Source organism: Mangifera indica, chromosome 7, assembly GCF_011075055.1.
Source record: "Mangifera indica cultivar Alphonso chromosome 7, CATAS_Mindica_2.1, whole genome shotgun sequence".
NCBI classification, from domain to species: Eukaryota; Viridiplantae; Streptophyta; class Magnoliopsida; order Sapindales; family Anacardiaceae; genus Mangifera; species Mangifera indica.
Window position 1 is genome coordinate 5846786 of NC_058143.1, and position 26665 is coordinate 5873450.

Genomic DNA, 26665 nt, shown 5'->3' on the forward strand with positions numbered 1-26665 from the left:
TTTTTAATTTTTTTCAAAAAAGTTTTTTCCTATATATACTCCTCCAAATTTCATTCTCTCAAATTTCAATCTTTCTACTCTCTCACTCAATCCTTCAAACTCTCATTCTCATTCTTTAAACTCTTAATACTCTCTCAATCTTTCAATTCAATCAAATTTTCTTAAATTTAATTAAACTCTTTCTTAATTTTTTATTAATTTCAATTTCAATTTTAATTTTTTTTATACAATTCATAATTAATTATATAATTTATTTCTATAATTAATTTTATTTATTATTTATTTATTATCTTTTATAATTAATCATATAATTTATTTATATAATTAATTTTATTTATTGTAATTGCGTCTAAGCCTTTCTTTTAATTTTCAATTATTGTAATTAATAATTTAAAAATTAAATCAAGATCATGTATTAGAATTGACTGTTCAATATCGGTTTCGAACTGAAACCGTCGGTTTCGAACCGGGGCCATGAACCGGAACCGGCGGTTTCGAACCGTGGACGAACCGTCCTGTTACGGTTTCGGTTCAGGGTCCTTATATTTTCGAACTGTGAACCGGTGGTTCATGAACCGTGGCCAGGTCTGCCCAAAAGAAATTCTAGCAAAGGAATTTCAGATACAAGACTTGGATATCTAAAATACTTTCTAGGAATGAAGGTAGCTCGTTCAAAGAAGGGTATTTAATTACGTCTCACAACATAACTATGCATTTTGACTACCTCAAAAGATTTACAAATGTTTGGATGTAAACCTCTTGACACACTTATGACTTTATGTCGAAGAAATTTGATTTTATGACGAAGCAAGAGACAATCAGTTGTTTTTAGGAGCAATGTTGATGCTAAATTTAGAGCAATGACACTAAGGATTTGCAAAGTTATGTGGTTAAAGAGACTACTTTCTAGGTTGAGCCATCTCATTTTTATCATATACATATTTACTATTAATTGTAAAATGAATAATAACAATTATTTTCTTCACATTCTATAATAACTACTTATCGTAATTAATTAAAAAGTGATATTCACCTATAAGAGAGAGCAAAAAAATTCACAAACACAAAATTGTTGGGGGACACCAACCTCTTATTATACAAGCTGCCCGAAATCCAATATCTTCAGTAGTATATTGGGGACCAAAACATATGAAAGTTAGCTTGTTCTATGGTTGAACAATCCCATATTCTTCCAATCCCATAAGACTTCATCTCTGTTCTAAGTTTTCCCCAATGGCATTATGTATTTAGCCGCATTATCCAATCTTGAAAAGAATGGAAATGGGAACTTCAACTTTATCACTAAACTCAACTATTCTTTTACCCTATTTTTTTTTTTTATTAGATTTCGTGTGAAGGAAAAAAACTTTGGAGATAAATAATATGAGAATATAAAACGCCACACAAAGATATAGGGTATTCATGTGGTTCGATATAACCCGCCAACATCCATAGATGAGAGAAATGCACTATAGTGCAAATGATCTAAAACACTCTACTCATGGTGTTTAACAAACCCTTGCATCAAATGTATTGTATTCTCACATCCTTTCCTTTGTATATGTCAAAACATGTAAATATCATATCTTTTATAGTTTCACATCATTATCTTGAATGTTTGTTTCTCTGTTGTGTGATCTCCTTAAGAAGTTATCAAATTTTAAGTTTTCTCGAGATGATAGATGCACAACAAAGACAAACTAACGTTTATTTAAGTTGTGATAGGAGAGTATATCTTCTAATGTTTGTCGTTATGACAGAAAGCTCACCAAGAATAGAGATTCCTGGGATATGTAGCGTATTTTCGTAATTGTTTCCTTGTAAAATTATTTCTCTTTTATAAGTTAATTTAAAGAGGAATACAATTGTTATACATATATGAATCCTATTAAAAATAGAATTACAAGGATCTTTTACCCAAAAAAATCCTATAAGTAAAATATCCCTATGAATATAGAGATGGGAACCAATCCAAAGTTATGGGAACACAATGTATTTGATGTAAAGGTTTGTTAAACACCGTGTATAAATGGCTTTAGATTGTTTGCACTTTTAGTGTGGTTTAAAAAAAGAAATGAGATCCTTGAAGATGACAATCCTTCGAATTTTTTTGTTAACAAAGAACCTCTATCTATATACTAGATAAATCAAAAGTTTAATCCTTCAAACTTATGCTTTTTTCGTTGTTTGAATACTCTCACTTTTACCACTCAAGCTATCTCATGGAGACAATTTTCTTTTTTTTATTATACCTCACTAAATCAAAGTAAACTATCGCAACTATAATATAATTGTCTTAAACTTTTATTTCCAGGGTATAAACATCATTTAGCAAAATAAGGATTATCATATAAATTAGTATAAGGGCAGAATTATAATTTGACTCTTGTAATTCTTCGACACATTCCCTTTTACTCTTAAAGAGAGATCCGATCATTTTTCCATAGAGATATGATTCATATGTTGGATAGAGCCATCACCACTTCATAATTATTACTAGATCAACTGCAACCAAGCCCCGCAACATAAAAATGCAAACGTTGCTCATAAATTCAACGGCGCAATCACCTTGAATTCTCTCATTGCCAGATTCCAAAGCACGAGAGGCCTTTTATTTACAATAGCTAGAAGTTACAAACCATATCAGAACCTAATAAGATCAAACTCCCGGCAAAAGATATCAAATCCATTACAGTTTTAATGTTGATCATGATATAAAAGATGAAATGAATAATATATTAGTTCATGTAACAACGCTCATGTACTCTGGCAAATAAATCTCCATGTGCATACAAAAATGTAAAACAGTCAAGTAATATTACATCAATTTGTACGTATTGACATGCAGATTAAACAAAATCTCTATGGTCGTTACATATCCGTAGATTGTTCAGATTTAATGTCTTTGTTCAATCTTCGAAACTCAAAGTCATGAAAGAAGTTAAGTTCAACTTAGAAGAAACAAATCTAAGTACAAAAATGAATTATGAAATTTATTGTTCTGTGTTCACTAACACGTATGGTAGATGTTTTTATCAAAATCACAAAGAATATAATGTAAGAAATGAAACAATCTACCACAACAGGTTTTCCTCACTAGTACACAACTTCACAACAGTTGATGAAAGCAACTTTACCGAAACACCTAACGTGGCCCTAAATGACTAAGGCATAATGTGATCAATGACAAAAAAAACATTGGGCCACACCTCAGAAAATGACAACTGTTGGTAAAGAAATTACAGCTCTCAATACCATATATATGTAACATGAAGTTTATCGTACTCAATTGAATGATGATAAAACTAGATTTGCCATGCCAAACATTTTTACCTCATAATGTAACATGTATCTACCGCCCTTCCTGCTTCTTTGTAGGGAGGTAGCTTTTGTCTCATCGGTAGCCACCCCCATATGGTTGTTGAGTATAACCACTTGTACCTGTCATGGGCCTATAACCACCTGGCATAGTTGTGCCAGGAGGCATCCCAGTTTGTGGCTGCATCTGAACTCCTTGCCCTATTCCCATATTCATCCCAACACCCATATTCATGCCATTGTTCATTCCCATCCCCATACCCATTGGTTGGTTCATGCCTCCATAGCTTCCTATGCCCATTCCTGAACCACCACCCATGCCCATGCCCATACCCTGGCCACGGCTCATACCCATACCCATACCCATGCCAAAATGGCCACCGCCCATGCCCATGCCAATACCCTGGCCACCACCCATGCCCATTCCCATGCTCTGGCCACCCATGCCCATGCCCATACCCATACCAGGGCCCATGCCCATTCCCATGCCAGAACCCAACATAGGATTTGATGGAGGCCGTATAGCACTAGCTCCAGTACGACCTAACCCAGAACCAGATCCCATAGCTTTACCCATAGTAACATTAGATGTTACCTGAGTTTGTGGAGGTTTCTTTTCCATCCTCTTTTCCTTTCGATTGATGGCATCAAAATCAATTCCAATGTCCGCTGTAGGATTTGTCTTAGCTGCACAGAAAGATATATGATTTCAAACTTTTAAGCAAGACAGAATATTAAATACAAGAAATTGTGGCACTACATTTTGTGACTTATGAAAGCACTCACATCCAGATATATTCAAATCAATTAGCCCTCTGCTAAGAGTGTCAGCCCAAACTGCTGACTTCAGCTCAAACTTTTCCTTAGATGGTTGAGATTGAGGTACCAAAGCAAGCGCACCTGACGAAGATGAAAGAGATGGTTGTGAAGCCATCATAGGGCTTTGTCCTGCTTGAGGAAGAGGGTTATTCAGTGAATTACTGTTCTGCTGTGCAGGTGGATTAGGTGGGGTTTGTTGAGGGCTTTGTGGAGTAGAAAGAACTACAGAACTCTGATGTGGTAGAAAGTTTCCACTGTTAAACTGTGCAGCTGGTCCAGCTAGAGTTTGAGGAGCCATGTATGAAGCAACAGGGGTAGTAGAGGTGCCCTGCGGTGTGAAGGCCCCACTGATAAGCTGTTCAACTGAACCAGATGGGGATTGAGGGGCTATGTTTGGAGCTACATGACCTGTCAATCCTTGATGTGGAGTCACAGATCCTGGCTGTTGATGAAAGCCCCCATATGTACTAGTGGTTGGCTGTGCAGATTGACTCCCATACATACTAGCAGCTGGCTGTGAAGGCTGGTTCCCATACATATTAGCAGTTGGCTGTGCAGGCTTGTTCCCATACATATTAGCAGTTGGCTGTGCAGGCTGGTTTCCATACATATTAGCAGTAGACTGTGTAGGCTGGCTCCCATAAATATTCGGGGTTGGTGCAGGCTGGCCAGCTGGAGCTGAAAAGGCTACCTGTGATGCTACAGATGGTGAAGGTCCTGATGGAGGAAGGATGTCTGCCAGAATGTCAGTCTCTGGCTGCGATAGTTCTTGAGGCAAAAACTGTGAGTTTACTGAGGGAGGTTGACTATTGGAGTCACTTGTTGATGAGTATGTAATGCCGTATAATGAGTCCCCAAAGTTGGGAACTGATTCCATGCTGGGGGCAGCTGGCTGGGGTGATTGGGCATTTTGACTTGGATGGAAAGAAGCTGTTGATGCTGAAATTGGTTGCTGAACTGTTATAGAATCTGCAGAAGGGATAGCTCTAAAAGGTGCATCCCCAAATGGATCATCAAATGACTACACAGAAGAAAACAAGTTCATTTAACAACTATAATAATATGACAAAAGAATTAAAAAAATAAAGAAATACAAGAAGTCTGCAGCAATTACAAACTTCCTTTTCTGATTGAGCTAGCCTCTTAATCATGTAGTGAATATCACAGTAAAATATCCACATAATCCTCAAGTACTACACATCAACAAAATTAATAAAAGAAAAATCCAGGATGAATATTATATTTCTAACCTTGAAGGGTAAACACATCTTGTCAGTCAGTATTCATACTATGCATTCGGAAATCCCACAGATATGAGATTATTCACACATATTGTAAGTTTCAAAACATTTCTCAAAACCGTTTGTCTCTGTTTGATTTATGTTGAGAAAGTTACCTTCACACTATAAATACTATAATATCATTTTCAAATTAATAGAGAAGAATACCATACGTCTAATGTTCAAGAAGTTACATCATTCTTGTCCATGTTTATCGGAAGCACTTGGATTCCATGAAAATTAGATTAACACATAACTTTTGTTTTATAAGCAAAAATCGCCAACACCTCAAAAACTGATCACTAATATTTTTCTCGCTGCAAGTTTCTTTTTCCTATTTAACTGAAATATAGTGTTTTAAGGGTTCCAACAACTGAATTTGTTGTGTCAAAATATTCAAAACCATATGATGTTACACCTTTAAGAGGCAAAATCAATTAGTCTGCTGATATGACTTCCCAGGAGAAATTAAACTTGCTCTGAACCAATAAAATCTGTGCTTTATCTAATGTATCAACCCAAGGAAAATGGATTTCAAGATCAATGTATTACACAAATCTGTTACCTGATTCATCATATTAGATGGTGATTGTGTTGCAGTGAATGTGGGTAATGAACCAGTATTAGCTTGTGCATCAGCTTCAGTACTGGCATTTGCAGGCATGGCTGGCATAATGGCCAATGCATTTGAAGAAAACGAGTCTGACAGAGAGCCAAGCAAGTCCAATTCAGCACTATTGGCTGTCGTAGGGGCAGGAGTGCTTGAAACAGTAGGGACAGCTGATAAAAGAAAAGAAAATATGATTTCCCAATAGAATAGTATCAGAAACAAAGAAACAAACTCTTCGAAAAATTATTTCTACATACAGAAAGCCCCAACCTGCTGTCAATAGCAGTGCATCATGTCGCACAGGAGAGATACCAGTAATTTTACTAAAAGAAAAAAATATATATATCAAGAAGGGAAAATTAGAACAGCCTTTTCCCTATTGTCAAGCTGCAGTGCCACCTTCTGATAATGCAAATTTTTAACAAATTGCTCCTTCTATCAGAATGGCTCTGGGCTAAAATTAGTTCATATTTTTTCAAATTGAAAGTTTCCACGACAACTGAAGCCTAGACTTAAATACCAGCCAAATTCTCCAAATGAGTTGACATATTCTCTAACAATAAACTATGTGCACCTATAATCACAATCAATTTGCATACCAATGATGATAAGTCACCATGTAATTGAGCCATTTTGAATTAAGAATAACATAATACTTAATCACATAATAACACATTATCATTGGTATTCAAATTGGTACTCATTCTCAGAACACATAGCATTACTCATTCTCTAAACTTATATTTATATTTGATGAATTTTCAGTGCCACTGACACATTGCCCTCCTAAAACCTGAAGCAATTACCTAGATGAATTAACTCAGCACTTGAAAAGTATCGAAGTTTTTTTCAATAAAAATATGTGCACAAACAATATGCGCAACTTTGTGCACAAACAATGACATGTCACCATGTGATTGGGTGTTGTTTTACCTCTAATTTAAAATTACCCAGTCATATAGTGACATGTCATTGTTTGTGCACATAGTACTATTTTTTTTTTTTTTGGTATATATAAATTCTCATATGCTGCAAGTATGGAAACTAAAATCAACATATGCATTCCATAACTAAAGACAGTCAGAACTGAACTGAAATAAAAAAGAACTAATGCAATAAATTACAAATAAACAAGAACATACTCTCAAGCCGGCACTGCTATCACAAAATAGGAACCAAAACAGTGAGCTCACATTTGAATAATGAATTAAAACAGACAAAAGAAATCAAGTTTTTAATAAAAATACCATCAACCCTATTTCAATGTTTGAAACAGTAATTATGAGAATTTATGAGGTCTAAATATAAAAGCAAAAAAAGACACTACTACAAGGCTTTTCATTATTTGAACAAAACAATTAACACCTATACAGGAATTAGCATACCTGAAAATGAATTACGTGGATCAAATTCATCAGAAGCCAAAACTTCCTCATTCCCAGATGTAGAATTGTTGAATGAGTTAGTTCCTTGGGTTGGACTAGGGCCTGCAGGTGGAGAAAAAGTTGAAGGAGCAGCAGTTGGAGAAGAACCTGCTGGATGAACAGGTGGAGGTAATCCCCCAGAAGCAGCAGGTTGAGAAGAACTTGCAGGAGCAGTTGGAGAAGAAGCTTTAGGAAAAGATGCCGCTGAATTTTCTCCATCCCTTTAAGCAAAATAAGAGTTAGAACTAACCATAGTCTTGGTTACAATTGCAAGAAATATATCACTGCATTTCCATAACATATATAAATACCTATCACTGCGAGCAGGACTTCGAGATTCACTAAAGGCTTCTTCATAACTAGGAGGAGCACCAATATTTTGTTCAGAAAAATTCCGCTCAAGTTGCCTGCCAACAAGAGCAAAAATGGTGGAATTTTATTAATTCTTCAGATCAGGATAAAAATTGTCAATCATTCTTTGCACAACTTGATAGGTACCGATTTGATGATTGACCATCGTCAACGTGGTTTCTATCAGAGCTCCTAGTTGACCCATCTTGGTAACGGTCAACACTATTACTTCCACGGTAGTCATCATCCCTGTACCCATCTCTGCCATAGCGATCTTCATAATCTCTGCCATAACGATCACCATCACGACCATAAGAGTCTCCATTTCTGCTATACCGATCATCATTTTTATACCCATAATCTCTCTCTCTTCCATAACCATTGTCATCATCCCTGCTTCCATAGCGGCCTTCATAATGATCATAATCATATTTGTCATCATATCCTCCTGGCCGATACATTCCACCTGTCGATGGGCTACGAAATCTGTTTAACAGAAACAGTAATATATCACTCAGAGCTGCCATTTCCTCTGAATGAGAAGCAGACAATAAATCCACAAATTAAATGTGCTCTACTGTACTCACATTGCCCATGAAACCTAGGCATATAACACCAACAGCAATTACTCCATGAAAGAAATACTAGTTTTCACTTTATATAACCCCCTAAAAGGCTTTTGAACTGTTGAGGGCATAAATTAGCTGCCATATCTTCACAGCAGTAACAGATGTGGATCTAAGTCACATTGCAAGTAGTTAGATATTCTAGAGCACTTGACCGTCAAATTCAGTTGCATCCTAACCATGTCAATCCTTGAATTGGATTTTTTACAAGATTTAACTTTTCCCAATATTTATCATTCAAGACTAAATAGTTGCTTTTACTTTTTAAATTGTACAACATGAATATAACACAATTTTGGTTTGTATGCTTTACAAAGATAGAATTATAGTTTATCACAAGTAGGATAATAACAAATTCTGAAATATCTTATCATAATCCACCCTAATGGTGGAGCTAGAAATCCCAGCCAATCCTACAGAAAAAATGAGAACTGCAAATAATGCAGTAGCATTCTTTCATACAGTCAGGAGAACACATAAAAGCAAAAACTAGCAATTACTCAAACACATAAACATAAAAACAATCTTACTTCACTTTTATATTATGCTGCTCATCAAAGATGCTACTAGAAGAAAAATCACTTAAAGTAATAAGATGAACAATTGCCACTAAGTGATATGTGATCTATGTCTCCACAGATACCAAAAAAGGCAACTTGTAAACAAAATGTTGAAATAAACTCTATCTTGCAAAACACCAAAAAGCGAGATGACTCTATTTCTCATAGTTGTCAAAGGCACGCTGTTACTCAAGGTGACCGATGGTTTAGGCACAGGAAAAGCACACTTTATTATCACCTAGTCTATCTCCAACCAGATCTGAGGGTTACCGGCAATTTCTTGACAGTTTTCAGCACACACTCAGGCTCTCCAACAGATTTTGGGCAATTTTCAACCAGGTATGAGGGTTATTGACAATTTTTTAAGTCTATGGTAAGATTTGAGGTCGTTTCAGAGCTCACCAGTGAGTTCTGAGATCACCTAGAGGTTGAAAACAAGCTCTAAAGCCACCAAAAAGATTGTTGACAAGTTCTAAAATTATCAGAGAGGTTGTTGGAGAGATCTAAGGTCTCCAAATAGGTCGCTAGTCACTAATCCCTTATAGATGGTTGCCAAAGAAGACTAGACATCATAACTAGTTAACAGTCTAATCTGAAACTACTGATGAAATTGCTGGTCAATATTTTATAGTAGATGTAGTAAAAAATCATTTTAAATTTAATGGAAATTGGAAAATTTTTAATTGAATTTTTTAATCGCCTTAGGTAGAAAAGCAGTGTTTTCGCCTCGCCTTTTTCACCTATGCAATAGGACCCCTCATCGTCTTTTGGCGCTTTTCACCTTTGACAATAATGCTAATTTTACATGTGAGTAACAATTGAAAATGGCATTCTCTTTTGTAAGAATGCATAATATGCTATAAAATTAAAAAAAAAAAGGGGGAAAAAATGTCTATTAGATGGTTTGGTTTCAACAGTTGAAAGAATCACTGAAGATACTGAGAATACATATAGTGAGTAACACACAAAGACACCAATACTCAAAATTCCAAGCTAATGCATTTTAGCTGAATATCAAATAGAGCAGACTCACTTGTCCCTGTTAGCGGCAGCCTTCTGTCTAACTTCTAATATCCTCTCCTTATCATTTACTAGGGCCACAAGGCTCTGAGACTTCCTTCTGACATTGTTACCTTGATCCCTTCCACTGGAATCAATATATTGAAAATCGGACAACGTCTACAAAACAGGAAAACAATAGCTTTTACTTTTAGAAAATAATAAAGATGCTAAGAGAGGTCTTTGAGCATCTGATGAAAAATTATAGCTGACAAATAGCATTAAGGAACTGAATCCTGATCATTACTGATATTTGATATGCATGTTCTCTGATATCATCTATCACACGCTCTGACCCATGGGCAACTAGATATTCCAAAACTGTTAAACCCTGAAGATCAGACAAAAGATATTTCAGTTCTACTATAACCAGAAACCATGAGAAAGAAAAAGAAAATAACTAGGGTGCATCATAAAATCAAAAGATGAGCACCAAAAAAAAAGTTTGAACAAAGGGAATAATCAATAATTATAACACAGAAAAATTTAGAAGAAACATCAGAAAAAGCCAACAGTAGATGCAAGAAAAAGAACAGTTAGTATAAGCCACTTAATGCAACCAATACATCCCAAGAAATGCTAACCTTGTACACATGCCGCCAATTCTTTCCAGTGTCATTAATCCTCTTCCAAATTACTGCCATGATCATCTGGTATTCATGACTGCGAAAATGTTTCACCAATGAATTCTTTTGTACCAAACTAGGTGAGGGTAAGCAAACATGAATTAAATGTTCAAGCTTACTAGTTCCTGGTAGCCTGTGCAATATCTGCAAGAAGTGTTCCATGAGGACCCCAGGGCTCGTTGCTAGTAGCATCAAGAACCTGAAAAAAAAAAAAAAACGACCCCTATTATTTTATGCTTCTATGCTAGGCACAGAAGGTATCACATTTAAAGGCTTACTATAAACTAATCTGTGTAACATTTTTTACCTTCTGTTCAATGCCAGGAACTTTAAGCACTTTCTTATTAACTCCTCTCTTACTGCAAGAAAATAGAAAACAATCAGCCAAAATGTTTACAAGTTCTCTAGGATTTAATGAACCAACCCTGGACAAAAAAAATTCAAACAAGGGCCAATAAAGTAAGTGGTTCTGAATGGTAAAAGCGTTGTGCCATCAAAAGAGCACGTGTAACAGCAGTTCAGATAAATTTTGGTAACAATAAATTCTTAAAAATAGAGATTTGTAAGGTTTGAAATATTAATAAGGTTAACATAGTAGTAACTAACTGAAATATTTCTCAGACTTACAGATCTCTAACAGTTTGATCAAAGGCTTTCTTCATCGCGGGCTATGTCCAAACTTAGTGCTCTTCCAGTAGCTGTTCTATTTGCTCTACTCCAAATTCAAATAAAGATAGGCTCACTTCAAAATCTTTTTACGCACTGTTTAAACAGGTTTTGTGCTGGCCATAAAATGAAACCATAATAATTATGAATCGCACAAACCTTTCCAACACAAATCAATAAACAAGCATGAAACTTCAAACTCATTACAACAAGCCTCATTTCATTCACATTAAAACCATGATGACTCATCAACAGATATATATATATATATATATATATATATATATATATATATAAACACATATTAAATCCACGTAAAACAAAATTTCAAACAAAAATACTAATCACCATCAATTACTTGCATAAAAACAACAATAAATTATGTCACAAATCAAACATTAAATATCATTTTCCATTACAAAAATTAAATATTAATCCAAATAAATAAAACAAAAGGAATTAAAAATCATTCATCACCCACAAAATCTTTAGGAGATCCAAGACATACCCAGATGAGAAAATTAAATAAAATTGCAGCATACTACTTAATCAATTCCCAAAAACAAGGATTTCACTCACACCCAGATTACGTAAAACCATGAAAAACAAATGTGGCATTCGGAATTGACGTGATCTAGACGAATCAAAATCAAACTGACCCGAAATGAGCTGGTTCAGATTCAAAAATGAAAACTAAAGATCTGAAACAAACATAATCAGAGAAATTGAAACGAACCCAGATCCGAAAAAGCGGAAAAAGGATAAAAGATGAATGAATAGAGCGGAAAAGGAATGGAAATGAAGGGCGGATCTGAAGGTAAATTGATGTTTTAATTCGTATTAAAACGGCATAAAAATTTAAAAAAATAAAATAAAGGAAAAAGATGCTTACCAAGAAATAGGGGAGAAGTCTCTGTATCGAGTTGGTCGGGTTGAGAGGGAGTAAATCGTTTGTTTGTTATTCTTTCTATTAAATCGGGAAGACAGAGAGAGAGAGAGAGAAAGCACTCTGAATAATTAAAATCGAAAAAAGACAGCGCAACTTACACGCAGTGAATTAAGGCGTCCATGTTTTTCCTTTTTTAATTTTTATTACCAACAAATTAATTTCATTTCAACAGCTTGACGTGAAATCTATTATCTATTATTATCCATGTATCACTTACCACCACACCAAGTCCAGGAGCAATTTATCCATTCAAGCCTACTTATACCGTACACGGCCATGAATTTGGAAATAGAGGAGCCAACTTTTTTTAGTTTGGAAAATTTTTATTTTCCACTTGCCGTCAAAATTAAACTGTCATCCCTTTTTTTTTTTTTTTGGTGTCTTTTTTCCCCTCCTTTCTCGGTCGATAAAAAATACCCATTAATAAGTTGACAGATATTAACATGATCGGAGCTTGTACAAGTGAAAAGATATATTAAAGTTGATAAAAATAGTAAAATGTAACCAAAACGAAGCTAGATAATAGTAGATCTAGACAATAAATAATACATATATATATGAGATTTAGTGAATTTAGAATAAATCGGATGTGAGCAAAGATAGAATTATTTGAAATTTATGCATAAGTTAGAAATTATAGTGATAATGAGAAGGTCTAGTCATACAGTTGCATAAAGTTAACATGAGTGGGTGACAACATCGAAAGAAGAACAATCTCATTGGCCATTTTCTATAAATTTCAGTTTTTATAAGTGCTAATCAAGAGTGGGTAAAATTTTGTAAGTTTTTTCAAAGGTAAATTGTTATTAAGCTTAATAAATATAAAGGGTAATTTTGTCTCTTGATTTTTACCAATGGAAAAAACAAAAACATTAACATGTAGGTGAGAAAAATGAGATCGGATGAAACATAATAATTCCCTCATAATTTATCCATTAAGGCCTACTTTTATGTAGGATAGGGTAGCATTTTAAAACATGCCTCTTCTCTTGTCTCGCCCACTTTGAAATGGGCCAAAAGAGTTTTTCCCACCCAAGTTTTGATCAACCCCCAAATTTTCATCCATAAAATTTCAAAAATTTAAATATCTATTATCCAATTAAAATTTTCTATTATAGCTATGAGTAAAATAATTATTTAACAAAAATATTAAAAAAACTAAAGTTTTATCTTATTTCTCTCTCCCCTTTAATTTAAAAAACTAACAATTTTCTCACACTTAAAGTTCGAAAAGCTACTATTTCTTCTCAAGGGTTTTTTTTTCTCCTTTTTCCGCTACCATCTTTATACTAGTCGATAGTCAACCTTTTCACCAACTTGTTCTCCTATCAAACACTAATGCCCAACAACCATTTTCGTCAGACAAAGAAAATTCATCATCTTTCTCTCTTCAGACTAGACAAAGACAATTTATCTCCGTTTGACCAAAGATTGGTGTCAGATTGAGAGACAAAGATGGTCAATCTTTAGTCATCTGACATTGATCTTTGGGTGGACGTCCAATCTAAAGAGACGAAAACAAACTAAAGAGACAAAAGACGACGACAATTCTTCGTCTAACAAAAAGGGTCATCAGGCATCGGCGTCTAACGGGAGAACAAGTTGGTGTGAAGATAAGTTGTCAGTTGGATTAAAGACTGTTGTTGGAGAAGAAGACAAAAAACCTTAAAAAGGAAAATGTAACTTTTCAAACTTTAGGTAAGATGAAATTGTTAGTTGTTTAAACTAACAAAAAGAAATAAAATAAAATTTTAGTTTTTTTCTTAATTTTTTTTAATTAAATGAGGATTTTACCTTTAATTCTAGCAAAGAATTTTAACAGAAATATAGGTATTTAAATTTTTAAGACTTTCCAGATGAGAATTGAAAATAAACCAAACCTTGAGTGAAAATAAGTCTTTTGGCCTTTGAGATATCAAAAAATTTTATATAAGATGATACATTATTTGTTATTGAATTTTGAAGTATCTTTTAGGATGTGTTTATGTGTATATGCTTAATAGACACTTTTATGAACTGATCAAAATTTATATTAAAAGTTTAAATGACAATTTGCATAGAGAATCAAAAGTTTCGAGAAAATTTCTTGTATTAACATAAGAAGTGAATTTGAATCAAATCAAGTTAAATTCTGACAAACTCATAGTTTAACCAGACTTGAAAAGTCAATGGAATACTCAAAAAACTGGGTACAAATGATATATATCCCCAAGTTTTATTTGAAATTAATGCCCTTGAGCTGCCAGGAACAATAAAAGGTTCCCGCCTGAAAATGAAAAGGAAGAAATCAGCAAGTTTACTTACTCATTAATGGCAAGAAAAAAAGTTAATGTTGAAGAACATTCTAAGAACAAAGCAAAAAAATGGCTTTCCTAAAAGCACTCAACTTTTCAAACAGAGAGGAGAAAGTAGCACCACAATGATTCCTTCAAACAGTTTGATCATTATAGAAATCAAATAATTGATGGCCACGATCCTTATTTTGGTAAGACAACCCTTTAACCTAACAGTTTAGATTAATGCATGCTGTTAACATGTCGTTCAACAAACGAACATATATCGAAACAAAATTATGAATACTGTTTTTTAACGAAATCTGCCATAACAGAATCGTTTATCATACAAAGGTGAGGATGATTTGCACAGAGGGTTAAGCTTGAAGATGGGAACTCAACTAGGCATACCACCCTCTGCTTTGCCTCGATAGACTTCTTCCAAACATTCCTTCGCTCTGTGAACCTTTGACTGAAGGTAAAAGCTCCCATTCTTAGCATTCCTCTCGAATAGACTATCGTATTTCTGCTCAAGGAAAAGCAAAAAGTTACACAATTCAATTGATAGACAGAAAGAGAGCTGCCCAGAACAGAGACACAGACAGAACTGACCTTCACTATCTCCTCCCAGGCTGTTTCTTCAGATACACCAAGAATTTGCCTAGCCTCTTGCTCGGTCATGACTTTGCTTGCCCTACGAGTTGCATTTTGTAGTGCCTCCTGGGCAACACCAGTTTTTGCTGCATCTGCAATAATCTCCGTGTTAGTTATGAACAAAGACAAAATCTAAAGCCACCACAATGCTAGATTCACAATAAATGTTATCATTTTAATTGTGTCACCCTCAAAAGCATACATGTCAAGGCATATTGGTCGGTTATGGTGAACATATGGTATGGAAACCTAGCATCTTTTAACTTTTTTTTTTTTTTGTAGGTAGATAATCAACCTTAAAGACTACAGTTATTTCCCTACTTCACTGGCAAAGCTCATATTTTGCCACAATCTGAAATAAAAAGTCAATTTGGAATAAGCTTGGAGAAAATGATAAATTATAATTTTATTTGTTCAGCTTATTTGTCAGTAATTTCCGGCTAAAAAGATCCTGACAGTTAGGTGAAATGTTCCTGAAAAGTGTGCAAAAAAAAGGTCAAAAGTTAGAGAATGTAAGAACTGAAACCTCTGAATATAAACCCCAAAAAAAAGAGAAAAAAACAGAACCACCTATTGGTTCTTTTGAACACAACCTTCAAACAGGAAATCAAGGCCTATAAAATTGGATTCACAAGCAAACAATAGAAGTAAAATTTCAATACAAAAAACTTGGTGGGAACACTTCGTTTAGTTGTATATACATTTGTCAGTTTTGAACTCCAAACAAGTTACCATCTAAGTAGCACAAAAACGAAAACGTCAAAATGCGGAAACAGAAACTATAAATTGTATTTTTTCAAAAATATAGAAAACGAAAACGTGGGGAAACATATAAATATTAAAAATATTGGGATTATTTATAAATACCAAATTTTTATAAGAAAATACAATACTTTGTATTTTTTTTTAAAAAAGAAAAAACACAATTGGACACTCTTTCCAACTCTTCCAGGAAGTATTTACAATCCAACACTAATTTTTGAATGAATATTTTACTGTTCAGTCTCTTCTTACTTTTTTCCTCAGCATATTTCAAACTTCTCTTTAGGTTTTTCTCTTGTTCTTCTATCCTTCTTCTGATCTTCAAAATTCTGATAACAAGATGCATCACATGTTCCTTTAATAACTACTCGAGAAACTCTTTTTACCAAAAACTGATTCATATCTCTACAGTTTAATCATCAAATTGAATATTGAAGACAAATATGAAGATTGCATAAGAACATGAAGGTTAAAGAATAACGTAACAAATTCGCCTGAGACTTTGAGCCGCCGGAGATGGTGAGGAGTTGAGATGCCGCATTAGAGTCAGAGTCAGAGACAGTGAGGAGCCAAGACGTATGCTTGGGATGGAGAGATGTTAGCTTACTGGAAATTGAATGAAATTGGGAATAAGGAAGAAGCATATTGCTTTGGGACGTTTCCTATTCTTAGGGATATGTCAAGGAACGCGTTTTGTATTTTTGCAAAATAACCGAAACAGCCCTGAAACGTTTCGTATCGGTTTCAGGCAGTTTCGGAAAAGCAGGAACGCACTATGCATTTCCGTGCTTTCTTGGTTACCATGTGATCTAATAACAAAAATTGTAAGAGAAAAATCTGACAGTTGACAAGAATAACCTGATTTTGGCAACTGGAAAGCCACCACGCTCTTTGGCAGCCATCAGGTACATACCAAATGACATAACACTAATGCATGTCACATTTAGCTTATGCTTATGAACCTTATGATTATTTTAGATCTAGTTCAAAATCACATTACCAACTCTCACTAATTGTTACTAAACACCAAATGCAATATGCTAGCTATTAAGCAAAAAAGGGAATCAGAAAGAGATAATGCATGTTAAATGACTAAATAATTATTAGCTAAGAACTAGCAATTTATATCAGTTAATTGCCTCAATTTTCTTTAGGACTAACCAAGCAAATAATATGCAAATATAGTCTCAATCTTTGCATGTCTACATAATGTGAAAACAATCAAGTAATATCTAATTTTTGTCTATGGTTGAGTCTACATAGACAAATTCAATTTCTATTATACCACAATTTTGAGAAATTTTCATCACTACAGTCCTAGAGAAAATTATTTATTTAAAAAAAAGACTTACATGAAAAAGAAAAACAATTAATAGTTATACCTGCATTTTTGTTCCACCCATAAAATTAACAAAAAAGGTACAGGGAAACTAGAAAAATCTATAGAAACTAGAAGGGCTTTCATTTGCTATGGAACAAGATCAACTTTTGTCCAGGTCACGATCTGAAGAACTTAATAGGAGACCTATCACTTTTCCTTATCTAGTGGAAGTTCAAATAGCAAGAGGAAGTAAAGATGGCAAAAATCTAGATGGGAACAGGAAGGATTGGGAGACCCCAAATTTTTATTAGGGCAGGGATAAGAATAAGAAGTCTCACTGTATCTTGAAAATTGAGCACTAAATATAAATATAAAAATTGAACAAAAAAACACCAGTTTATTTTTCTTTTCTCGTCCTATAAAGTCCAGCTATGAACTATTGAATTACAACAATCAGATTTCAAATTACAAGTAATATGTGGATACAAATATATTGTAGCAACTAACTAACTATACATGTCGTTGTAGCAAAAGATGCCATAGATGATTTTGGAGATGCCAGTCAATTGTGTAAGGGAAAAGTAAAAGCAATAATATTGATGATACCAGTAAATATGTAATGAGACAATCTTCAAGGAAAATTCTTAACCACTTAAGTTGTTTCTTTCAAAGTAGAAACTGAGTGCCATTGTAATTTTTTCATGTGACTAGTTCTTGCAAGGAATTTCATTTTCTTTTCAGACTGTGACTTGGCTAATCATTTTCAGAATGTAAGATAAAAAAAGTTTCAGATATATGAATGTTCAGTTAGAGAATAAATCTATGGCTTTAACAGGGGTTTCAAGCTCAATTCCAATGTAGGTCAACAAGTGAACTTTCTAAACTAATAATGATATAGCTAGTGGCTTTCTTTTATAGACTGCAAACTGTCTTATTAGCTACCAAAACAAAGGAAGAGCAACTTCATAAGTTAGAATTAGCATAGTCTAAAATTATTATTATTAATACTCATCTGTTAATTTCTTCTCTCTCTTTTATTACATTTTTTGAGAAAATTTTTTTACATGTCTGTCAGATCTAAAAAGTTCAGTAAATTCCAGGATCAGGACTCATAAGGACCCCCATCCCATCCCTGTATTGGGAAAATTGGGGATGGTGATCCCCAACCCAATTTTCACCCCTAGAAAAAATAGCAAAGGGTTAAGAGATAAAGCTCGCTTGAGTTTAGATTTAAGATTGATGTTTCCTTCTTTGTTATGTATTGTGTCCCTTATAACTTTTGACCTTTGCAGTATGAATCAGTAGTTCAATTTGAATTCCACTATATTTCATGGGAATGACAAAAAATATCATAAATTTAACAAATAAAACATCAGGTGGAAAAGGGAAATTAATTAAAATAAGCAAATTTTTTAGTGCTTATACCTTTTTAGGCAACTCAATTTTAGTTATACCTTTCTAAGCAAAACCCAGATATTGTACCAAAATACCCTTTCCACCATATTAGCTTCTTCTTCAACATTTTCCCTTCAAAACAACAAACGGCAAGCACCCTTAAAATCAAAACGTACTTTCCCCTACAAGATCATCATATTCCAAGTGTCTTCACTCAGATCTATATAATGAAAACACAAACTTTCATTCGTTTATGTTAGTGTTGATAGTTTCAAGTTTTTGATAATGAAATCATGTTGTTTTTTCGTTTTAAATATGATGTTTCTTTTGTTGTTTGTACTTAAAATAATTACAATACTTGTATAAAAGCAACATATGTTGTTTTTGTCAATATAGAACAAGTCTTGGTACCTAGATCAAAGGAAAACCAGAATGCGATTTACCTGGAAAATACCATGCGTGTCGACGTATTTTTATTCATTATGGGCTAAGGTATTAAATACATAATAAATGCATGCATATCGGCTAAGAGATCAAAATATTTAGAATATTTAGAATATCAATACATAATAAATGCATGCATGTTGGCACGAAACAAGAATATTCAAAATATCAATAAGGTATTAAATAAATAATAAATGCATGCGTATCGACTAAGGGATCAAAATATTTAAAATAACTGCATGTATAACAGCTAAGGGATCAAAATATTTAAAATTAATGCATGCATATTGGCTAAGAGATCAAACTTAATGCATTCTAACAACACTATAAAGGATTGGGTCAGTTTGGTTTTAACATCACAATTGTAGGAAAAGATTGAATTCTTATATACATCTGCTCAAGATTCCTTAACATTCATTTTGCTACTATCCATGATACATCTGAAAAGATAGAAATCTAAGTCTACCCTGCCCAATGATGTACCTTGCAATACCTTAGCAATAGTTTTCTCTTAAGTTTTACTTTGTCTACCATTACATTGACCTAAACGATCACATTCTTGCTTCTAAACCCTAACATTGAAAAACTATGATTACTAGAGATATTACTCTTAAACAGAACAAGGATTGTCAAGGATGCAAAAGCAAATACAAAATTATAAAGGGAACATTAGAGAAGGTAACGTTGTTAAAGACTATAAGAAAGCAATTTCAACCAAATAACTTACTTGCAAGTGCTTGACGATAAGCTTGAACCACAGCCCTAGCCAATATCCCAGAGCCCATAATGATTAAATTGGCTAATATCTTTGCAGCCTGCAAAAACAGATACTTATATTAACAATGATTCTCAAGTTTCACAAGACAGATGAAGTGATACGATAACAAATAATCCAAAATAAAGAAAGAAATTTTCAATTCAGAATCAACGATATTTCCCAGGTGGGTATCGAACCTAAAACCAGTCAGCTAAATGCTGACTACTCTACACTGCACTAATGACGCGGGCAAGGCATTGGTTTGCTAAATCCTCAACATGCAAGAATATGGTTCAAATCCTCTCTTACATAGCTTCACATAATTCACCGATGTTGCTGGCCACATTGTATCTAAGCAAGTTATATTAATCATATTCAATATTCAGTCGATAGCCATGAACACATTGATCCCACTTTGTTGCATTTCAAATCCCCCTTCCCCTCCCTCTCACATACACAGAAGAAAGTTCATAAAAAGCAACAAAGTAACACCCAAAAAAAAAAGAAAGTGCAAACCCAAACGCCCACCTACACCAAATATGAGAAATTAAAACGCTCAATCGATAAAGTATTTGCAAAAACATTTATTGTGGTTACATTATAACGAAAATAAAAAATTCCTAAACTAAATTGAACGAAAAAACAAAGCACCCAGAAACCACTTCATTCCAAAATTGTAAAATCATCCATACAACATCAAAAAATTAATTTCATGGGAAAGAGGGAAAAAAAAAATTGAAGGAACATACCATAGCTGATGATCGATCAATAACAGAGCTTTTCAATCAAAAGTTAGAATTACAAAAATTGATAGGACGGTTTTTAGAACCGAACGAAATCTGAACGGATAGGTTGATGGAAAAGAAGATTCTAGATCGAAAAAATTACCTAACTTGAGGTTTGCTAATAATGGAAAAAACTTTATTGGGGTTCAGGTTTTCCTTCAACACAAGGTATCAATAACTAGGAAATGCACGTAAACAATTACCAAATGCCCCCAAAAATTACGAGTGGCTTTTTTGGGATAAGAGAGAAATCAAATATTTGAATTGTGAATAATAGGCGCATAAAATAAGACGGGAAAATCACTGTTCCCACCCAAGGTTTGACCGAAAGCACTTGTCCTGTCATAGATGACATGACATGAAAAAAAAAATTCTGATATAATGTTAGAAAATAAAATTATTATTTCATTCATCCAATTTTATTTTGTGAAATGGACATATAATCTTCAATAAATAGTTTAAATAATTAAATCATATAAAAAGTCATTTATGTCTTTTTTTTTTTTTTTTGCTTTCACCTCTTCTTCCTCTTTTTCTGGTTTTAGATTGAGATTGAAGACAAGTAATAATGGATATGTCCAATCACTGTTAAGCTATGCAAAAATAGATGTTGTAGATACATTTCAACATACTAAGGATATATGTGTTGGTGTCTAAGTTTGTGTCGATGAAAAGTATACCAAACCCTAATGGAATAATGTGCATGAATATGAAGAGATGCAAAAAAAAAAAAAAAAAGTGAAGAGTAAGCTTGTAATGTAATTAAGTTATAAGCACCAAGAGTCTATGTTCATGACAATGTTATTATTTTAAGGAGTAATATTACAAAGTTGTAATTCTAAAGCAACAACTGAATGCTAAGGATTGTCCCTCTCTTAAGCCTCTCATTGATATGAATTTTTTTTTTTTCTATGGAAGTTAGGGTTACATGCAATATTGTCTTATGAAGTGCGAAAATTGGTAATTTAATAGATGACATCGTGATTCCTATAAAGTAAGAGAGTAATTACTTTTTAGTTATAATTACCAAAATTGAGGAAACTATTATTTAATATTAGGTAGGTTGCAAGAGTTACGATTGATTTTGATCCTTTGTCACAGGCCTTGTATAATTTGGCATAGTTCACATCGGTATAATACAAAAAGAAAAAGGTTAAGTTGGCTCAATACGATCTGGTAAAGTTATAAAAAAAAATAAAAATATAAAAAATAATAAAATACTAATTAAGAATTAAAAAAATATTGAAAATTTATAATTTAGTAGGCCCGTTTGCAAAAGCATGCAAGCCACCTCACTAAAGGCCCATAGGGCACAACCTTAAGCCTTAAGTTTTTAGCGAGTTGGCCCAACATGACCTGGTCCAAACCATTGTTACTTTTAATAGCAATGATTTGAATATAAAGAGATTCAAATGTGTTTACTACTATTTGATGAGAATTAAATAAAATGTAGAGATAAGAAAATATGATATGAGAATTCTAACACAGTTCAAACCAATGATCAAAATACCTACATTTATAGTGTAGTTATTGATTGTCATGTATTATAGTAGAATTGCTTTGATAATTTTAATAGATAATATTGACTTTTCTTATTTGTCATTTCTCCTTTTCTGGTATAATCCTTTAAGGGGGTGGGGTCTAAGAAAGTTGTATTCAACCTAATAGGATTATGATATTTGAACCCTAGTGAGATTACAAAAGGATACGTTCTTATTTCAGTTTGAAAAAAAAAATTATAAATATCGACAATATCTTGATTCGAAAGGTAAAAATATTTTTTGTTTGTTGTTACTGATGAGGGATGAGAGAATATATTTCAAATGTTTTGGATAGATTTCTCTATTGGCAAGAGTGCAATCGTTAGCTCAATTTGAAGAGACTTCCTTTAAAAAAAAAAATGTATTAGGTAGGAATTATCCAATTGCTAATCACTCGTCTAAACATTTTGAGCTTATTAGAGACAAGTCTTGGGTAAAATTCCTACAAATTAGGAGTTACTGCATTGGTTGATCTTTGGAAATTAGGTCATTGCTAAATCCAATAATCCTACTCAAATTGGTGATTTTGAATTTTGTAGCACACTTTATGTGTGTCATCATATGATTAGGTGATTTTGAATTAAAGATAAAATAATACACAATCACATGATAATACATATAAATATATATTCATTTGTGTACTTAAGTAGATACGTATAAGATCGTGCATTTGTAATTGAAAATTTATTAATTATTAATAATTGTTTTTATCATTTATTCATATTTATGTGTAAACAATATGTTTGTAAAAATGCTATGTCTTTATAATGGTATAACCATGATAAAGGGATCAGACAACTAATTATAGAAACCCTATGAACACATAAGGTGACCATTACAGAAATATTTGTAATCTTGACATTTTATTGACCAAAGGCACAAGTAATGGAGATAGGTGGTGATAGTTCCGATGTGTTGAAACTGTTAGCTGCTAGTTTAGTGCAACATATGGGTGTACATTTATAACATATTCACCAAACTAAGCTGACTTAACGATTTTCATATGGATAGTTGCTCCATTGTCCATAGAATGAATCCTCTAACTTGCAAGTGCATGTGATCCTTCGATTTGGGGTCACTAAACCATCTTGTACAAGAATTAATATGGCTTGATGCCACCCAACGTGTCTTCATAAAAGGGTTAACCATAAAAGTTATTCCAAGATCTATATGAAAGTTATGGTGAATCGATAAAAGATTCATCTCTCTCAAACATAGGATAAAATATCTTTAATGAAAAACATCTTTAATGAGAATGTTAAAAGACATCGATGACCATTAGAATTTATGGCCATAGTGGGATTGGGTCGAAGCTCAATCTAAGTGATTCGATTTTTTATGGATATCAATTCATATCAAGGAGTTATTACTAAGATAGACAATTTTAAGAGATATCAATTGATGAATAGATTCTATTGTACGTAACCGTAAAGTTGACAAAGCTTAAGAGTTGTTCGTTGACACTTTTTTGACTAGGTTGTCATGATGCCTTACTAGAAGTCAATCTTGGTTTGTATTTGGAATCAACTTGAATTTGGATACTATTAGATCAATAAAGAGCTTATGGGTTACACACATATAAGGAGTTGCTTAGACTTTAGAGGCATATGATTATCCGAGATAGATTTGCTCCAAATTATGGATTGATTATCTTAAGTCTCAAGAGGTCTTTGGACTTGAAGTCTATTTTGTAACACCTAGGGACCAAAGTGTAATAATCTTGCAGTGTTTTGGTTAAGCCAATATTGTGAATAGATTGGGCTTATCTTTTTGGATTGAATAAGTGTAGTTTGACTTTTTTCTAGAGCATGAAGGATCATTCATGTTAACATGGATTTAGATAATCTTATTTGAGACCTTATCCATATTTGCAACAGAAAATCTAAAATTACACATATTTGTTCTAGATAAGCATAAAAGGACAAACAATCGCTCATGACTATAAATAGAAATGTGATTTCACAATTTGAAATCTTTTACCATTTTGCAAAGTGAATGCTTATCCATGTTTGTACATCACCATACACTTTATGCATCCTAGTAGACCTTTATGAACTTTTCTAGCCTCATTTTGTCTATGCTTTATGTAGATACGAAGGTACCTCTTTTCCTTGGGTTAGAAAGCAAGTCTATTAACAAGTAAAGATGAAAGAGCCTTCAAAATGCAAGTATCATGTTTGATAACCGCTTTACAGTTGTCAATGCCATGTTCATGTGAAATATTACAAAAATGTGATCAATGCAAAGGGTATTTCTATCTGTTTGATTTTAAATGCTACTTCCACTGCCGTTATCATTTTTTGACAATTGAAATACTCCTACAATTCCATCCAAACATGGAAATGTTGTTGGAGAAAGGAGGAGCATCCAAAAACCAAGAGTGAATGTTTATAGCAAAAGAATAAAGGAAAGAGAAAGGCACCGATGGTAACGTTGCTTACTTACAAAAGATAGGTAAGTAAAAAGGCCTATCCTCCTAGATTATTGATTTTTTGATTGAACACATTGAGTTGATAAAGATTCTAAGGAACATTGATACATTATTCTTGCTTGATGACATTTTGAATAAAGATTTATTGTAAGCTTTAATGGCATGTGTCTGAATTCCAAAATTTTGTATTTATGGTTCTTATATGAGCTCTAGGACCTTTAGAGCCTGTTGTATATGTGATTTTTGCATAAGGCATAGAAAACTCACTGTGAATTCATTATGGAAATCTGACCAAGAATTGGTTGAAAAATGATTTCCAAGACATCATGTACAGTCGTGCCTAGTTAGGTCACGGGCAAAGATAGGTTGGAATCACATGAAATTACAAGGGTGTATGCTTGTGCATAGTTTCATGCACACCCATACATCCCTCAATGAATACAAAACAAAAATGAAGAAGATTGTAACACCTGTAAGTAAGCCCAAAGGCATTTTAGTATTTTTTCTGTATTAGATCTATTTTAAAGTGTCATTTAAATAAAATTATAGTCGAAACAATTGTGCATCGCAAGGGTAACATCTATTCGTCCCTTAGAAGGGCAAGAAAGTTATTTCACATGAGAACTTGAAAGTTTGTTAAATTAAAGAGACACATGCTCATGTGTTTTAAAACACAAACCCATGTGTCGTGTTTGGGCAGGGTTTGTATTAAATGCAAGGTTTGATCATTTTGTGATTATTTTACCCTAACAACCAGCTAACCTAGAAAGAAAAGAGAAAAAAGAGTGAAAGAAAATGTCCAGCCATTGGAGAGGAGCCCAAGGTTGATAGAATCTTTATAGCAACGCCAAGAACTTGCAAGCTTTGGAAGACAAGTTAGTATGGTGGTTTCTTGGCTATGTAGTTTCAAAGTTTCATACATAAATCTTGATATTTATGGTTTTAATTTGTAATGGCTAGTTTGTGAGCGATGCTCGTTGATTCTGGATGGTTTTAAGATTAATTATACGTTGAGATTATGTTAAAAGTATATAGAATAACAAATGCTTGTAGAAGAACCAATGTTTTAAGATTGATTATATGTTGAGTTTATGAGCAATGCTTGTTGATTCTTAATTGATTTAAGATTATGTTAATTGGTAGTGGCTGGTTTATAAGCAATACTTGTTTATTTTGTATATTTGATTATATGCATTAAGAGGAAAGAATTGGTAAAACCTTATGAACATGATAAGAATTTGATGGTTTAATCTTATATTGCATGTTTCTAGTTAAAGAAAAAGCATCTAGGGTGGTTAGAGACATCACCTAGATAGGTTTGATTGATTGATCATTGAAATTTTGTTAGAAAATCATAGAAAATAGTAAGGGATGAAACTTAGGTTTGTGACACATAGTCATGCATAAACAGCACACACCCATGTGTCACTTTTTTTGATAAAAGACAAACAAGGAAGCAGAAGCATGCTCATCTTGAGGAGGATGTCCACATGGTCGTGTGGTATGAGACACACACCTATGTATGACTTCTCTCATAATGGACAAACGTGTAAGAGGAAGAATGACCAAGTAGAACCAAATTAAAGAGATGTTCGTTCCTCACCAAACGTACCCTCATGTTTAGTCCAAGGAGAAGCATAAGAAGATAAATTAAGAACACACTCGTGTAAGTCTAAATGATGGTCACGGGAAAGAAAGGCTAAGAGACGCTTGTGTAAGATACTTTAGTAAGAGAAAAAAACCATTTTAGTTTTAACCTAGGTGCAAGAAGGGGAAAAAAGAAAGAAAGAGAATAAAAATACCTTAGCAAGGAAAGATAAGAAAGTTAGATATAAAAGAAGTATTCGATTGTGTGAAAAACAACATAAACCCTAATCGAGTCAAATCTAAATTGAAAATTATGAAAGTTAAGGAAAATGGTATACACTTAGATAGCCACCAATTGTGTGCGTAAGTGGTAAGATACGTGAAAGCAATAAAGTTTTATGAGAGATAGATATCCATAAGATGCATC

The 26665-nt window shown here is 33.4% G+C and overlaps 2 protein-coding genes across 3 annotated transcripts; both read right to left on the reverse strand.

Annotated features, from left to right (window-relative positions):
- Window positions 1-2968: 2968 nt before the first annotated feature.
- LOC123221148 (clathrin interactor EPSIN 2-like) lies at window positions 2969-12355 on the reverse strand. Of its 2 annotated transcripts, none has more exons than XM_044643872.1 (13): window positions 12232-12355; window positions 11301-11455; window positions 10981-11032; window positions 10793-10872; window positions 10632-10710; window positions 10295-10378; window positions 10022-10167; window positions 7950-8288; window positions 7763-7858; window positions 7413-7672; window positions 5983-6197; window positions 4105-5158; window positions 2969-4005 (listed from the first exon to the last, which is right to left on the reverse strand). In XM_044643872.1, the coding sequence occupies exons 2-13, from the start codon at window positions 11333-11335 to the stop codon at window positions 3395-3397; spliced, it is 3051 nt and encodes a 1016-aa protein (XP_044499807.1). In that variant the 5' UTR covers window positions 11336-11455; window positions 12232-12355; the 3' UTR covers window positions 2969-3394. The 2 variants fall into 2 exon arrangements, with proteins under 2 accessions (XP_044499807.1, XP_044499809.1); XM_044643874.1 differs by lacking the exon at window positions 12232-12355 and adding an exon at window positions 12076-12094.
- Window positions 12356-14711: 2356 nt separating this feature from the next.
- On the reverse strand, window positions 14712-20836 carry LOC123220186 (mitochondrial import inner membrane translocase subunit PAM16 like 2-like). The gene is made up of 4 exons (XM_044642231.1): window positions 20644-20836; window positions 19865-19952; window positions 15174-15307; window positions 14712-15087 (listed from the first exon to the last, which is right to left on the reverse strand). Exons 1-4 carry the CDS (start codon window positions 20644-20646, stop codon window positions 14959-14961), a joined length of 354 nt encoding a protein of 117 aa, XP_044498166.1. The 5' UTR covers window positions 20647-20836; the 3' UTR covers window positions 14712-14958.
- Between the last annotated feature and the right edge of the window lie 5829 nt (window positions 20837-26665).

Bases quoted from the DNA above. Each gene is read 5' to 3' on its own strand.
- LOC123221148 (XM_044643872.1), bottom strand. From the start codon at position 11,335: ATGAAGAAAGCCTTTGATCAAACTGTTAGAGATCT. The intron at 11,033-11,300 runs GTAAGTCTGAGA...ATTTTCTTGCAG, and splicing joins GATCAAACTGTTAGAGATCT to TAAGAGAGGAGTTAATAAGA. The intron at 4,006-4,104 runs GTGAGTGCTTTC...CTTTCTGTGCAG, and splicing joins TGATTTGAATATATCTGGAT to CTAAGACAAATCCTACAGCG.
- LOC123220186 (XM_044642231.1), bottom strand. The intron at 15,308-19,864 runs GTAAGTTATTTG...AGATTATTGCAG, and splicing joins TTATCGTCAAGCACTTGCAA to ATGCAGCAAAAACTGGTGTT. The intron at 15,088-15,173 runs GTCAGTTCTGTC...TTCCTTGAGCAG, and splicing joins CCTGGGAGGAGATAGTGAAG to AAATACGATAGTCTATTCGA.